Source organism: Vicia villosa, unplaced genomic scaffold (genome assembly GCF_029867415.1).
Source record: "Vicia villosa cultivar HV-30 ecotype Madison, WI unplaced genomic scaffold, Vvil1.0 ctg.000195F_1_1_1, whole genome shotgun sequence".
Taxonomy (NCBI): Eukaryota; Viridiplantae; Streptophyta; class Magnoliopsida; order Fabales; family Fabaceae; genus Vicia; species Vicia villosa.
This window is the reverse complement of record NW_026705064.1, coordinates 298,823-315,512: the sequence shown is the minus strand read 5'-3', so window position 1 is coordinate 315,512 and position 16,690 is coordinate 298,823. Positions and strand designations below refer to the sequence as shown.

Genomic DNA, 16,690 nt, shown 5'->3' with positions numbered 1-16,690 from the left:
CATAACTTAGTTCTATATTATCTAATTATGATTCCTATTTTGATATCATAATAATATATATATAATGTATATATATCTTATGTTTATAGAATTTCTATTGCACATATATATATGATTATGTATATATAAATGATCAAATTTATTGAAGCTTATAATTTTAAATTATACAATTGAATTATGATCTATATGTTATGTGAATTGTTTGTGTTTGATGAAACTTATTATTATAAGACATATAAAGATCATCCGAAAATGGATCATGTCTTATATAACAATTGAATTCTGAATTGTGGAATTTTGAGAACCTTATCACGGAGGATATGGAATTTGAGATTCCCACAAGTTAAGAACACTGTGAGGAAGGTTCTCCACTAATCGTTGAAATACAATCAAAAGTTTGTCAATGTTTTTAAAATTAAAAAAAAAAAACTCGAACTTAGAATAAGCAGAAAGTCTGAAAGGCTAAGGATCTAGGACCAAACAAAATTGATTGTCGACATATTTCTTTTATCAAGTAGAAGAAAATAGTGAGAATTTTGTTCGTAAGATTCCTATTATTCTTCGAGTGGAAGATGATCCTAAAGAGTTACAATGAAGATGTAATTTCAAGGGACTTCTCTTGGAATGATGTTATCCAAGATGAAATAGATTCAATAATGTCAAGCCATACTTGGAACTTGTCAATCTACCTAAAGGATAAAAATCCATTGGATGAAAATGGATGTTGAGAAGGAAGTATCATAGTGATGATACACTAGACACCTACAATGATAGATTGGCCAAGAGTTTTATACAAAAGGAATGTGTTGATTATTTAAACACATATGCACCACCAACAAGGATGGCGATAATTAAAAGTATCGCTTACATTAGTTTCTTGGCATGATCTTATTGATCAAGTAACTGTCAAACGACATTCCTAAATAGAAATCTCAATGAGGAGATTTATATGGAGCAATCAGAATGTTATGTACTTCCCACTGATGAACAAAAAAGGTGTACAAGCTTGTTAAATCCTTGTATAGATTAAAACAAGTACCGAAACAATGACATTAAAAGTTTGACTTTGTCATTGTAAGATTCTCCGATTAAAGAGGAAACACACAAATTAAAAGGGACACACACAAGTAAGGGGCGAAATTTCAATTTTATCAAAACAAGAATTCAAAGAGTTTGTCATCATCAAAAATGGGGAGATTGTGAAGAATATATATCTTATATTTAGTTTTGATGAAGACAAAGATTATCAAAGAAGTAAAGGATCAAAAGTGTCATGCACATCAATGATGAAGTTGATCAAGAAGTTTTAGCATAGAAATTCAAGTGAAGAACTTGAGAGAAGTGAACATAACTAAGGTACTCATTGCAATTTATATTATACTATTTTAAATTGCTCATGATTTCATCTCTCACTTCATCTAAAAACCTTCTTGCATTATCATGCATGATTATCTCAAACTTGTACTTCATCTAATTCTTGTGACAAGTGTTTGTAAAGAGAGTCATGTGAGAATATTGTGATATTCCTTTGTCTCTCTATACGGATTACATGTTGATAATTATCAAAGAGATGAATGGAATCTTAGAAATGAAGAGGTTTCTAACTTCCACAACCAAGATGAAAATCTTGAAATAGTGGACACTCTTTTCGATCAAAGTAAAGCGAAAGAGCGGGAGTTTAAAACATAGTCAAACACACTATATTGAGAAAAACTTCCACATTCAAGATGAAAGATCTTGGATTAATTGACACTCTTTTGGGGATCAAAGTAATGCGAAAATAGTGGGGGTTATGAACTTAGTCAAATACACTTTGTTGAGAAAGTTCTTGGTAAGTTCAAATTGTCACGTTTCAAAAAGTGAATATTCAATTTGATCTTAGTGTCAAAATGATGATGTAAGAGTTATGGCTATATTAGAATACACAAGTGAGATTGGTTTTCTAAATGCAATGTACTATATGCAATATAGCAGTTGCAAATAGTAAATGAGTAGATTTACTAGAAATCCAAATAGTGAGCATTCGAAGGACATCACAAGGATTTTGATTATCTTTTAAAACCAAATATTGACCTCCATTATGGTAGGTTTCCTGCCATAGTAGAAGGATATACCAATATGAGTTGGATATCGAGTGTTGAAGATCATAAATTTATAACTAAGTTGATATTTACACTAGTTGGAGGTGAGATTTCTTGGAAGAGCAAGAAGCAAACATGAATCACTCTCTTGACCATGGAGCCATGGTGTGTGGATCTCGCTTCCACTGGTCAAAGAAGTTAAATGGTTGAGGGACCTTCTGTCAGAAGTTCCATTGGTTAAGCACAGTGTTTCAAAGGTGTTAACACAATGTGTTAGTCAAGCCAATTTAACAAGAGAATTCAGATAAGTGTAAAATGGAAAGTCTAGGCACTGAGGCCTTAGACATTCGTGAGAAAATTGATTAAAGATGTAATCATTTACTCGCATATATACGATCGATCTATAATTTGGGAAATTTATTTACTAAGCCACTGGCCAGAGACTTAGTAAAAACAACTTCGAGAGGTATGAGGTTGAAACTCCTTGAGTAAGAGTTCCGACAGCTGCGACAACCCAATCTTACGTTAACAGAACATTAACCTCAAGATTTTCAATGGGTAACAACAAGTCGTTGATTTGGATAATTGTCGAACATTTCGTGATAATGTTGACCTTAAAACGAGGGTTGAGTTTTTTTTTTAAAACTCTTAATGAAGTTCAATACCAAGGGTACGTGTCTCGTGGAAAAGGACACAGTATGAACTTCACCTATGTGAATTTCGAGATGGTGCCGTCTCAAAGTGAGAGTTGGAGTTTCTCTCATGAAAAATTCATGAAACAGGATAGCACATGGCCATAAATAAGTGCTAAGCGAGTTATGCAGAGGAAGAACCTTTAAAGAGTGTGTGTAAGGCAACACCGGTCTAATCATATGGATTCATGGTTTAAAAGCTTTGCTACCTAATATTCCGATTAAGCTTTGTGTTGTCCTCACTAAGGTTAAGTTTTAAATCGAAAGATACCTAACTGTATTAACACTCTTTATATCTCATTTCTGGAATTATTAATTTTGTCATTATTAGAACAAGTGGGGGATTGATGGAAATTATAAACTAATAATTACCATAGTGTGTTCTAATGTGACAAAAAATGGGAATAGATTTTTGGTTGTTACATAAATTTGTTTTTTGAATTCAAATTTACAACATTTCATGAAAGGGTGCCTTGTGTCATTATAGATGAATCATTGCAATATATGGTGAAAAGGTGTTGTTTCATCAAGAGTTGCAAACTTATGAAACAACACATGCATGGCCTATAAATACACATTTATGAATCCAAAATGAAATACACAAAAAATCATTATCCTCTGATATATTTTCCAGACAGCTTCCTTGCATTCGAGTTTCTTCACCGGTCTTGTGCAGACTCGAGTAAGGCTGAATTATCCTGGGTATTCAGGCCGTTGCAACTCTAAGACAATCGAGAGTGTTCTTGAAATACTTTTAAGGAAAGTGATTTCGTTCACGATTATAGCCTCGTTCCATTTGGTTTAAATTGATTTAATAACATCCTTTACTTCCTCTAGTTACCCAATCAAGTTCCTCTTGCCATCTATTGGGGGAATGTCACCTGCAACCAGTTGAGAACATCAATCTAGATATGGTTCATACTATGAGAGTCAAACATAAGTGTCTAGTATGGTGGCAGAAACAACACGTTTCATCATTAATTTTTTTGCCATTCTTATTTTTATTTTATTATAACAAATAAATGCTTTAAAAAGCATTTTATCATGTTTAAGAGTTTGGTTACTCACATTAAAAAATCATATAGTAATATTTGCGCGGACTATAAAGTTATATTCTAGAGAGAGTTTGACTATTCAACATAGAGTATTGATTATGGATATAAGAATCAAAAGGAGGTGAAGAAAGAGTATTGTGATTGAAAATTTTAAATATGTGAAGAAGATGAAGATTGATGTAAAAAATTCATCAAACCCAAAAAATAAATTTGTGTGATTGATTATTTCGTCTATAATCAGTTACAAAAGTTAAATGTTACACATCACCTACCATAGCAGCAAAAGTTGTTTGTCATGAAAAGAATTAATGTGATGCCTTTTAAAAAATTTGAAAAACAAATGACCATTTTAAAATTATGAGATCAAAATAAACTCCGTCTATAAAATATAGAAAAAAAAAGTATTAATTTTTTTAACTATTCATACATAATTGAGGAGATTAATCTCTTTTGTGAAGTTAAACATATCAAAAAAATTCTCCAAGTGTTTCAAAAGAAGATTCTAAAAGATGAACATTTTTTATTTTTAAATTAAATAAGTTATAAAATATTTTCAAAATAAATAAAGTGTAATTAAATTGTTATATAATTATATATTATAATATATATGTTTAATTTGTTTCAAAATTTTAAATTTATATTAAAATATGAGTTTAACATTCTAAAACCTTTCAAAATTTCTCTCCAAACATATCCAATGTATTTATATTATTCATATTCAAACTCGATAGAAACAAATAATTAATTAGAAGTGATATCTTTATTTCATTTAACAGGAGTGCTATCTTTACACTTAAATTGTGTACACCATTTCTACACCGTATCTATTCCTAACCATTTTTAGTGTTACACAAATTTCAATGCAAAGAAAAAATTATTAAAAAAAACAAAAGTATGTGCAACCGTATACAAATACGGTGTGGTTGTAATTTTTTGGTGTAAGCTTAGCCTTTCTCTTCATTTAAACACTATGAGTTCACAAACTAACTTTTGAAACATCAATCTTCTTTTGTGGATTTTCTTTTAAGAATGGACCACATCTCTCTTTTCAGTTCAAATTGGGTGGGGGTGCACAACTTGCTTTAACAAACCAAGAGCCAATTATTTCTATCTTTAATTTATTTTTTTTCACAAATTTGAGCCAGCCATGTGAGGGTGCTATCCAAGTTGTGATGAAAAGATTCGAGCATTATGAATTAACATCAAATTTAGCATGTTTGTTAATCCAAACACCTAAATTATGGAATATATTATATTAATTGAAAAATATTAAACTAATCCGTTTGTGATGCCCGACATGGCTAACCTACAATCGTGGTTGATATCTTATATGTTATTGGGAGTAGTTGTGTCATAAAACAAAACAAAAAAATTTACAATTTTCAATATCTTTCACAGTCTTTCGACGTGATTGAAAACTTTAAGAAATAAAATTTGAGTAATTAAAATATTTTAATTCAATTCCCTCATTTATTGATTGTTGTTATTTGCGACAAATATTTAATTTTTTCATTTGTAAATTCCCTTCAATTATTGCATAAAAAAAATTCCCTTCAATTATACTTGAGGGAATTTTAAGTGTTAAAAAATTTAGAGACCTGTAAAATTTTAAAGAAATTATATAAACACCAATATGTTCCATTAATATAAATATTGTTTGAACCGTGGACTCAGTGAAATCAATGAAAAAATTTAGTAACATGTGTTTAAGGAGAAAACACCTCCAAAAGGTGGACTATCACACCTAAGTCGTGAACTTACGAATACATCCTTTATCACATCTCTCACCTTTAATACTCAATCAAATTGTTATTTGTAAAAGGCGGCGAATCACACTTGAGCAATTTTAACGGCTCATACTTATAAACACCATATCGCATTATTTTCGGTATTCAATTAATTTTCACAAACATACTATTTTTCACTCACTAACTGATTTATGTGTTGGAGTGCTACCATTGTAGGTCCGTCCTTTCTCCGTCGTACCAAAAGCTCATTTCATTGTAGCAAGACTTTATGTCACCATTTCCTTACATGTTTATTATTCTTTAATTAAACAGTGACATCGTCTATGAGAACTCTTGAAGTCATGGTAACTTCGAAGAATATCATATATGTCGCTCAACGTCATATCGTTGCAAGTGCCGCTGAGACTAACAATGCTTCACCTCCTTCTCCAATAGAGAATGACATAGTTCTCGTGACCTCTATGTGTGTTTCTACACAAGAAGATCTTGCTCCTCTAAGAATTGACCGGGAAATCCAAGCCTTACCATTCTTCCAACCCGTACAATAGTTAAGTGATAACATGCATTTTTACCGTTTTAATTGACTCAATTGTTATTTATTTTAATGTCTTTTAAGTTAATTTTGCTTCGGTAAGTGGCTTTTTACTCTGCATTTCAGGTACAAATGATTGACACTGATTACAGAATGAAGCAAAGAAAAACAAAGAAAAATAAATAAAAATGTATGTCGACGGAGGTCGTGACGACTGTCATACTCTGTACTGAGTTGGCCACCATGGCCTCAAAGAAAAAGAGAGAGCGCATGATTGAAGTCCATGACGGGCAGGCCATCAGCCAGGCTGATGCCCGTCATGAGCTCTGGACTCAAAAGCATCACATTCAGCACGTCATGACGGGTAGGCCGTCATGCACCATGACACCTAGATCCTTCATATTCTATGGTTGTCTTGCACAGTTTTTTAGTACGAAAATGCTTATGAATACCATTGTAACTCATGTAATTGACATAAAAGCTTACTAGCACTAAATTTTTCTACTTTAAAGCATAAAAATTATGCATTGGAATTTTATGCAACCTTTATTTTTTGCATTTTTAAAGTACTTTTCTGTTGCGGTTTAATTATTCTGCATCGTTGAAATTGGAACAAAGTCTTCATTCAGAACATTTCATTATTCATAATTCATCTTTATTTAATTTCATGTTCTTCTTTCTTTTACTATTTCAATTATGTAGTATTCATCAAAAGTATATTATTTATGTTCATTCAGTATGTCTGAGTAGTCGCATTTGAGTCTGAAACGTGAGGACCGTCATACCAATGAAACTCGTATATATTACATGATTATTTAACTGTAACGAGAACGAAATTTATGCTCAAAAAATAATGTTTTTAATTTATAGCTTTAATACGAAAGAATAAACACCGAAATACTGTTTACGCGTCGAAAGAGTGAAAATGGAATTGGACATAAAAAGTTCATATTTTTAATTATTAAATAACGAATGCATTTTTAATTAATCAAGAGATTGTTGTATTTTTAAAAGGGATTTTAAACTTGTAGTACTTTCTACAAAAATAAAGGTTATCGCTATGATTGAATGTTGTAAATTGTATGAGTAACATAGGTAGACGAAAATCATCGTTTTGGTCTCTCGTTATTATTATTGAATTAAATCCGTATTTTCATTTTTTCACATAAAAAATAAATCTTTTTTCAATAACCTTAGATAAACATCAGAACAATATATAGCAGTAATTGTTATTGGTCTCTGTGGATATGACAATCTTTTATACTACATTGGTATAGTCGTATACTTGCGGCCTATCGAGTTTTTGGTGTTGTTGTTAAGGACCAAAATTTTTAATATCTTAATTTGGTTGTTTTGCCGTATAGACTGAGGACAATCTATGTTTTATTTAATTTTTCACACTTTCAATTGTATTCGAAGAACCCGAAGCATCGAGAATCTAGCCCAACGGATCGACAAAATTGAGCACTACCTTCGTGTAAGACGTTGATCTCATCAAATTCCAAGAGAGAGATGGCTGAGAACGACAACTTCCCGATTAAGAATTATGTTGTTCCCTCTAATAAGGAGCCTCATTCAAGCATTATCTGCCCTGCGATTATGGCGTCTAATTTCGAAAACCCTCTTTGCTGCAAATAGTTCGACAAAACCAGTTCTCCAGAAACCTGACGGAGGATCCAAACTTGCACTTTTCCATCTTTGTGCAATTCACTGATATGCTCGAGAACAACGACGATGATCTCGAAGTCATTCAACTTCTCATTCTCCCTTAGGGACAAAGCCAAAGCATGGTTACAATCCCTATTGTTCAATTCCGTTACAACATGGAATGTGCTTAATAAAACGTTCCTCGCTAGATATTTCCTTTCGAGCAAGACAACATAATTTAGCAACCAGATTACATGCTTTAGGCAGACAAGTGGTGAATTTCTCTTCAAAGCATGGAAGCGATTTAAGGAGCTAATGAGAGCATGCCCACATCACGAATTAGAAAAGTGGTTGATAATACACATTGTGTAACACCCTAAAATTCCTAAAACATTTTTATAAAAATGTTTATTCAAAAAGAGGTGTTACACATGCTCAACAAACAATACTCTTTCAAATAAAAATAATATAGCAGCAAAATTCAACTTAAATATGCTTTACAAAATCGTTGTTGTAGCAATTGACGAAGTCATATAGATATGATCTACCAAGACGAATTTTAAATCAACAAAGGCTATAAATATTGTGATATTTCCTTACAAATCGTTCCCTAAAATATCCCAATTATAATTTAATTTGAGAACAGAGAGAAGTCGTTGCTATTGGAAACTTTGGAAATTGTTCTCTAAAGATATCTAAAACAATAATTATCTACAAGGCTATTCAGTTTGGTACAAAAACTGTTATGAATGTCTAAGACAACGCCTCGATTTGGAACAAGCTGAAAACCATTCTCATATACTAAGGCACCAGTTTTATTTTATTTGTGTAAGACGAAAATGTTGTAGTGATAGTGGTCTAAGCTCACAAAAACATGTTATAAATGATCAAGTTATATTAAGCATAAATTCAAATCATTAGTCTAAACCTAAGATTGCTTCTCAATAGCATATTAGATTCACAAACATGATCGAAATATAATAAACATTAAACACAAAAATAAAGATCAATATGAATGAATAACTTAAATACACATAATACCATGAACAAAAGTGATACATGTATGTCATAATAGAGTACATATTAAACTCCAACAAAAGAGAATTAAGCTACTCATAGTGAAAGTAGAAATACATAAGGTGTAGAAGCAGAATAACATCAGACGACATCTTAATCATTTTCTGATTCCATTTCAACCTCTCTTCAGTGTAATGAACCACTCAATCTTTCTCTCGTTGGTGTGAGAAAACAAAACTAGAACTATACATCAAAAGCTAACTCCTTTTGACAACCAAATACTTTATTTATAGATATTTGATTCCATCACTATTCACTAAGCGAAGTGTGGCTCACACAACAAATTTGTCCAATTTCACAAAGGAAAATTTTCGTCTCAGATTCACTTATCGAGGGGCGCTTGCTCAACAAATTTAATTTGAGTCTTTGCCTCTAGTGCACTTTCAGCTTAATTTTTTTGCTACATTTTTATGGCTTCTTGATCCCTTTCCTTTGGTTCATACTCATCATTCCTATCATGTTCAAATGAAGATAAATTAGGATCATCCTTAATTGTAGGACAATATGCATTAATGTATAAATAAGGAGTTTTATGTGTTACTTCATGTACAAGAAAATGAATAAATATGTGAAATCAATAGTAATATTCAAATAAATTACACACTTAGCATGATCGTGATCATTGTTTGTTCATAGAACCGACAAAAATTAAAAGCTTCAAAACAAAAAGTTTTCAAATTCTAAAATTTGGAGCTAAATATAATGCGCTTATTTTGAAAGCTTTTAAAAAAAAAACTTGGCCCTACTTCTCTTTTTAATGAGAGATGGGGCTAAAATTAAGTGAACACTACCCTCGAATTTAATTGAGTATAAGTATTATTAACTAATCAAACACTATAATTTAATGTCACGTACTTTTCATTTTATTTTATTTTAAAATAAATTAAAATGTTAAAATAATTTATATTAAAGATACATATACTCAACTTTAATTCATGGATACGAAAGACTATTTACATTATCATTTGTTTTAATCATATCTCAAGAATGAAGCTTTTGAGTATAATCTCAACCATTTTATATAAGTCAAGACATTGACTATATGAAATGCAAAATCTAAACAACCACTCTTAAAACATGTCTTAGGTCATAATCAAGTTGAAGCTAAGGTTTTAATATTTCTTTTGTTGTAAAACACTCTATATTATGAGATTTTTTTTACCTCTTTTTTTAGAGTTCATTTTGTTAGTACAAAACAATCTACGATGTATCAAGTCCAACAACCGTGACTGCATCTTTCTGTTTATCACCATAACATGTTTTGCCATCTTTGTTGCCCATGAACGATTCTCAATATTTCTGTCCACTTTCATTTGCATGGTCATGGCCATAGATACATGTGCTTTCTGCCCAAATGAAACATCAATTAAGAAAAACTCTAATAGTTACATGAAATATTAAATATGCATGACATGAAATAATTTATTTTGTGATGAAGTGATACAAACCTGTGGACCAGAAATATTTTGTCTCAATAAACCAATGCTTCTTAAATCAATGTGAGTTTGTTTTTCTTTGAAGAGGCGACACAAAGAATTAAGAGATGTAGTTTCATTGTGTCCATTGATTTGTAGAGGAGACTTGCCTAATGGAGAGACATTGTATTGATTGGAGCCTCTTGTATGATTTGATGTGGAGAGAGCCGAAGATCGAAGTATTACCACGAGATTAGTTACTTTCCCTGTTAATCTCAAATTAAATAAGACCACAATGAGATGAAAACTCTCCATCAAAATATTTAAAATAACCGCAATCTTAAAATGGACAATTTTAAAAGGAATGGAAGGAGTAATTAGAAAGTTGAATTACCTTTTTCAAGATTAAACCTTCGAGTGATTGTCCAGTTGATGACATCCCATATGCATATTGTGCAGTCTTCAGAAGAAGATATTAGGCTTGTCCTACTAGATGTCATTGCAATAATGGCTCCACTTCATAGTTGAGAAAAAAAATCAAGTTAATTATACTAAGAGTCTTTTAATTATTTAATAAAAAAGATTTTAAAAATAATCACTTTGAAGTTTTCATATATTTCTTAATTTTTTTTATAAAAAAAATAAAAATTATGAAAAAATAATCTAAAAAGTAGAGAAGGTATTTTCACTAACTTGGTGAAAATGAGTCATGAATTAACTTTTTTTTTTACGAAAAATTTAGTTGAGTTGGGATCCGAAAACTCACCAAATTAAAGTAACTCTCGAGGCTTAAATATCACTTACAAAAATATTTATAAATTATTTACTATACATTACAATGAGCATGACAACTCCAAATAGATTAGAGTCGTAAAAGGCTTAGGGTATGTTGAGAGTTAGAGTTATCTCACATGCGATGATGATATGGGAAATTTTGTATAAGTGTTTTTTTGTGTGTTAGAGATTTTCCCTTTGGTATCGAAGTCCTAGTGTATTTTTACCTTTTCAGGGGCCTTGGATCAAGCAAACTAAGTCTCCCCCCAATTCTCGTGGGAGTGGATGGTTAATATCTAGAACTTCAGAAGAGAAAGTTAGACCCTACGACTTCTTGGACATTGTTTGTGGACTTATTACACACTACACCCTCAAACACACGATATGAACGGATCTAATCAAGGGCCGATCAAATTAGATAAAAGAGGTGTGACTTTAGAAGAATAGTTCGTATGCCCCACACCCTTGCCTCAAGGCCTTCCTCAATTATCACACTACATTTACCAATGATGTCCTCACATCTACTGTTGTCAACTAAACCAACCTTCCTTAGCATAAATTGTTAGAAGTTATGAATTAACCTCTTTATATAGCTTCTAAAAATTTATGTTGAAATAAAATTATATAATAAAAACATTTAAAGAACGAAATATAAGTTATCTGACTTGAGGAATTAATCTTTACAGTTGCACCTACAGGATATTCAGTTTATAGAAAAAATGAAAAGTTACATGTGTCATTACCTGTGTCCTTTGAGTTCAAGTGATTGATCTCCTCTAATAATTGAATTAAAACCATCTTCCAAACCAATATCAAGTTTGTTGACAAATATTGTTCCATTTTTTGTACCACAAAACAAAAGACTTTCACCTTCATGAAGGGCAATGCAAGTTATTGCCAAAGGATAGCCTTGAGTTTGCACAAGCTTTCCAGTGATAAAGTCCCAAACCTAAAATATAATATCCCATCTTAGTTAAACCATGCTCATTAATTTTTATATTAGTAAGATTAATTTTGACATAGTTTCATGATCATCACCTTGCATGTTCCATCAAGAGCACTTGATATTATAAATGAATAACAATTGCAAGGTATAGCTAAAAGGCCTGTTATTGAGGACATATGCCCTGGCAAATGATGTAATAAAGGATTGCAGCTTTCTGATTCTTCCACATCTAACAAACTTCAATCAAATTGAATCCAACAAGTACATCAATATAATTCTAGTACTTATAATATTTAGTTCAAATTTTAAATAAAATGAGAAAAAATAATTATTATTACCTTATCATGGACCAAACACACAACATGCCATCAGCTGAACCAGAAACAATAAGAGAATCATCATTTGAAAACATTATGTGTTTTATAGATTTGTAATGAGCTGCCCAAGTCTTCAATAATTTTCCATTAATCACCTACAATTCATCACAAACAACACTTTAGGATTTATGATTTAAAGATTAGGATTTAGGGTTTTTGGTAGTTTTTATTCGGTAAGACATTAATCACCTACAATTCATCGCAAACAACAATTTAGGATTTGTGATTTAAAGATTAGTGTTGGGGTTTTTGGTAGTTTTTTTTCTTCCGATAACACTTTATTCTAACCCATAACCTCTGGATAATCCAAAAAAGATAAATCACTATTCAAGTGCTCTTGAGCCGTATTTTGATGGTTTTTAACTTTCTTATTAATATATTATTATTTTTCCATTTAAAAGAAAAAACTTCAATAAAAATAATATATAAAATAATAAATAAATAAATAGTTTAAAGTTTGCTTGCATACATTCCAGATATAAGCATTTCCAGATAAACCACCTCCCACAAGGTATATGCCATCTTTTGTGCAAGAAATTGGCCCAATGGCTTCCACTGTGTTATTCATAATCGGTTGATGAGGCTGAAATATTAGATCACAAACTCATAATTTGCATCAATATATTAAAAAAAGAATCATTAATTAGGAGGTATTGTTTGATGCAAAAGGAAAATGTTACCTTGTTCAAGGGCCATACAACAATGGATCCACCACCCATAGATCCATGTTTGTTCAATTGTGATGCCACAAGGAACTGATTTCTTAAACACAACAAACCAAAAGGTGGTGAAGAACATGTTGGTATATGGATAATCTTTTCTCCTGTTTTCATGTCCCATATCGTCACTCCAATTCTCATGCTTTGATCGCTGCATGCTACCAATGCCTCTCGTTCTTCCACCATTTGTTCCATGTTCATCGCAAAATTGAATGGTGTGTGACCAAAGGAATTTCTTGAGAAAACAAAGGACAAAGATTTGTGTTGATAGTGTGTGCTTTTTTTATAAGCTCATTTGCACGTTTTGTTTGCTTGCTGATTGTTACTAGAAGAATCGTGATGAAAAGTTTTGTTTGCTTGTTGATTGTTACTAGAAGGATCACATGATGAAAAGTGCATGGTAAGTAAAGAGGAAAGTGTTTCATGCTTGGTAGTAAATGGTAATTTCACACTGGTTGTGCTATTTTTTTACTCAATTCTATTTAGATTTTAATTTAACTAGATGGTCATAAAAAGTATGATTTATAAAATTAAAAAAAATTCAAGAGTGAAATAACTTATGTTATTATACTAATATAATATATTTTAATGCCTTTGATATTAATATTATACTAAAATTATATTAAATTTATGTTGTTGTCTCTAACAAGTTAGATAAAAAAACTTTAGTAAAATTTGTGTGTGAAAAAAAATAAGAATAATGTGTTATTAATTTGGATGGTTGTGAGTTTTTTAATTTTTAGTTTTGAAAGTCATTTTTAAAATTAAAACATGTTTCGTAAAGGTAAAGTAGATTTAGTTTTTTTTTTTTACTAATTTTAAAACAGTTTTCACTAAAACTCAATTTAAAAAAGAAAAGGTTTTTAATTTGATTTTTTTTAGAAAGTTAAGACGGTACCACCAATGATCGTCGATCATTGCTCCAATAATTATTATGATCTATTAACTATCATTATTCTGATCACTGACCACCACCTGTGATCATCACTCTATTCATCTATAATCTTTAATTTAACCACTTTTAATTTGACCACCACTCTAGTTATTATCAACAACCACTATGACCAACTCAACCATCACGTTGACAATCATTCTAACCATCATCGATCACAAAGCTGACAATTAGTCATTACCATCGACAATCATTATAAACACAACTTCTACCACCATAAACCACAACCGATCATCACCAATACCACCACTCTAACAACCAACAATCACAATTCTTAGAAGCATCTTCCGACAACCACCACTCTTAGAAGCATTCGCTAACAACCACTACTTTTAACCACTATTATTAATATTTTTACATAAAGTCCATTATATTATATTATTTTAATTATTTTTCAAATCTAATAATATGAATTGTTTAGATTAAGATGTATTTATCATAAATATTTTTAAAAAATTATTTATGTTGGAAATCGATTTTGTTGTTTGAAATTTTCATAACTCAAAATTGAAATTGATTTAGTTTAAAAAAATATTTAAAACTCAAAACAAAAACTCGTTTTAGTTTATAAAATTATTAAATAGAAAACCACCATGAACAAGGCCTAAGTAATTGGCATTTCTAACTATCTTTGTTATGTCATGTTTTGTTTCTAATGTGGAAAGTCGCCATCTTTTTATTATTTACTTTTTTGTTGTTATTATTCTTAAGTTTATGCAAACATAGAACATTTTCACTCAAGAGGGACTTGGAGGTAGAAATATCTTCATTAACTTTGACGAGCGATCAATTATATGACACTACAAGAAAAAGATCCTTTACGACACATAAGTTGCATCCGTTTTTTTAAAATTGCTTTTCCCATGTATTGTCATGGTTATCACAACGGTTTTGTCAAACTGCCTCTTGATTTAAAAAAAATAGGAGAATTTGTGATGGTTTGCTTACCAGCCATCCTAAAAAATTAATTGTGGCTGTTACAAAAATTGTTATTCCACTTTGAATATTGCACGTAATTTTTATCTTAAGTTGCGATGATAATAAAAATCGCCTACTTAAATATATAATAAACGCTTCAAAATATATTAAATAGTTTGTAATAGTTTAATGGTAAATTGTCATAATTTAAACCTTAGCATGCCAATTTGATTTCAACCTAGAACATTTTTGAGAAATAAAATAATAAATTTTGGATGCTTACCAAATTCAACTTAGACCTCTAACTCCAAAAAAAATTTAATCATTGCCGCTAGGCTAATTAATAGTTACTCCCTCCGTCCCAAAATAAGTGTCATAGTTGACACTTTCACACAGATTAAGAAAATGTAATAAATGAAAGAGAGAGAATAACAATTTTACCAAATTATCCTTATTTGTTATTGGTGTATTCTTATCATCATTAATGTAATGTGAGAGAAATAGTAAATGAAGAATATTAATTAGAGGGTACAATTGGAAGATAAAAAATAAAATTGTATTGGGAACTAAAAGTGACACTTATTTTGGGATAAATAATTTTTACAAATACGACACTTATTTTGGGACAGAGGGAGTATTAATTAGCCTAATTAATAGTTATTAGTTAGCCTAGTGGCAATGATTAAATCACTTATGTCTAACAACTCTTGGTTCTTAATCGTATATTACTTTCTTATAATCACATATCAAGAGTGTTTTATTGTCCTCATCATTGTAGTCACTCAAGGTATTTACTTTTTTATACAAGACAAGATTAGCCCCATAGGAATACTTAGTATTTGGGATTTCTATTAACCTAAATTACCTCAAACTTATATGACATATTCCACCTTCATCCCCAATGAAAATCACTCATAGATTTATCCCGTTAATATTTAAGATCATTAAATACCTTAAATTGGGGCTTAGGACAAGAAAAATCCACGTTTTTAGCCAAAATAGGATTCCTGACTCAATTCAAGGAAACCCTAGCTCAATTCCTACAAACATCGTTGTATCTCCTTATTCAGGAAATTTTTTGAATCAATTCAGAAAAATCATGCATGCCATTAAAGTCTATATATTGTTAAGTATGATCAAAACTTAAGAAAACCCACCTCTTTTAAGAAGAAGATGATGCTCACGGTTCCTTCTATGCGTTGCCAGCTTGCTCTTTGAGTAAAATATCCCACCTCATTCTTCCGTTTTTTGTGCTCCCTATGTGTTATCAAGAAATCTCCTCATTTATATCCCAACTTTCCTTAATCGTCCATTCATTTATCTTGAAGTATTGCTTGCTCCACCAACAATTAATTACTTTCTTCTTAAGAAAGTGCTTATGGTGATGGATTACCTTGCATGCAAGAAAAATTCTCACATTTTCTCTCAATTCCAAGTATGAAAGGAGATACAAATGAAAGACCATTTATGATTTCTCTAAGTTTTCTCCTTATATACCTTGTATTTCAAAAGACAAAAATATCCCACTTAAAAAACAAAAGGTTGCATAAAACGTCCCTACAACTTTGCCTAATTACTAAATGGACATTGCTCTTAATCATAATTTAACGACTTAGTCACCTTTCTCAATCCTTACTTAATCTTAATTTGTCTTGAGTTATCGAAAAACATCACAAAATGACTAAAATGACCTTCATTAATTGGAAGAAATGTCCCAACTTTATTACTTTTTGTTGCATTTTCATTATACTATACAA

The 16,690-nt window shown here is 30.8% G+C and overlaps 1 protein-coding gene and 1 non-coding gene across 2 annotated transcripts; both read right to left on the bottom strand.

The window, feature by feature from the left end:
* Positions 1-7,679: 7,679 nt before the first annotated feature.
* LOC131625204 (protein ROOT INITIATION DEFECTIVE 3-like) lies at positions 7,680-13,249 on the bottom strand. Its single transcript, XM_058896096.1, has 10 exons — positions 13,025-13,249; positions 12,814-12,927; positions 12,306-12,439; positions 12,060-12,204; positions 11,765-11,970; positions 10,642-10,763; positions 10,281-10,513; positions 9,995-10,178; positions 9,237-9,372; positions 7,680-7,971 (listed from the first exon to the last, which is right to left on the bottom strand). Exons 1-10 carry the CDS (start codon positions 13,247-13,249, stop codon positions 7,680-7,682), a joined length of 1,791 nt encoding a protein of 596 aa, XP_058752079.1.
* On the bottom strand, positions 7,991-8,096 carry LOC131625229 (small nucleolar RNA R71). The gene has a single exon (XR_009290780.1). It is a non-coding gene; the product is annotated as a small nucleolar RNA R71 (small nucleolar RNA).
* Positions 13,250-16,690: the final 3,441 nt, after the last annotated feature.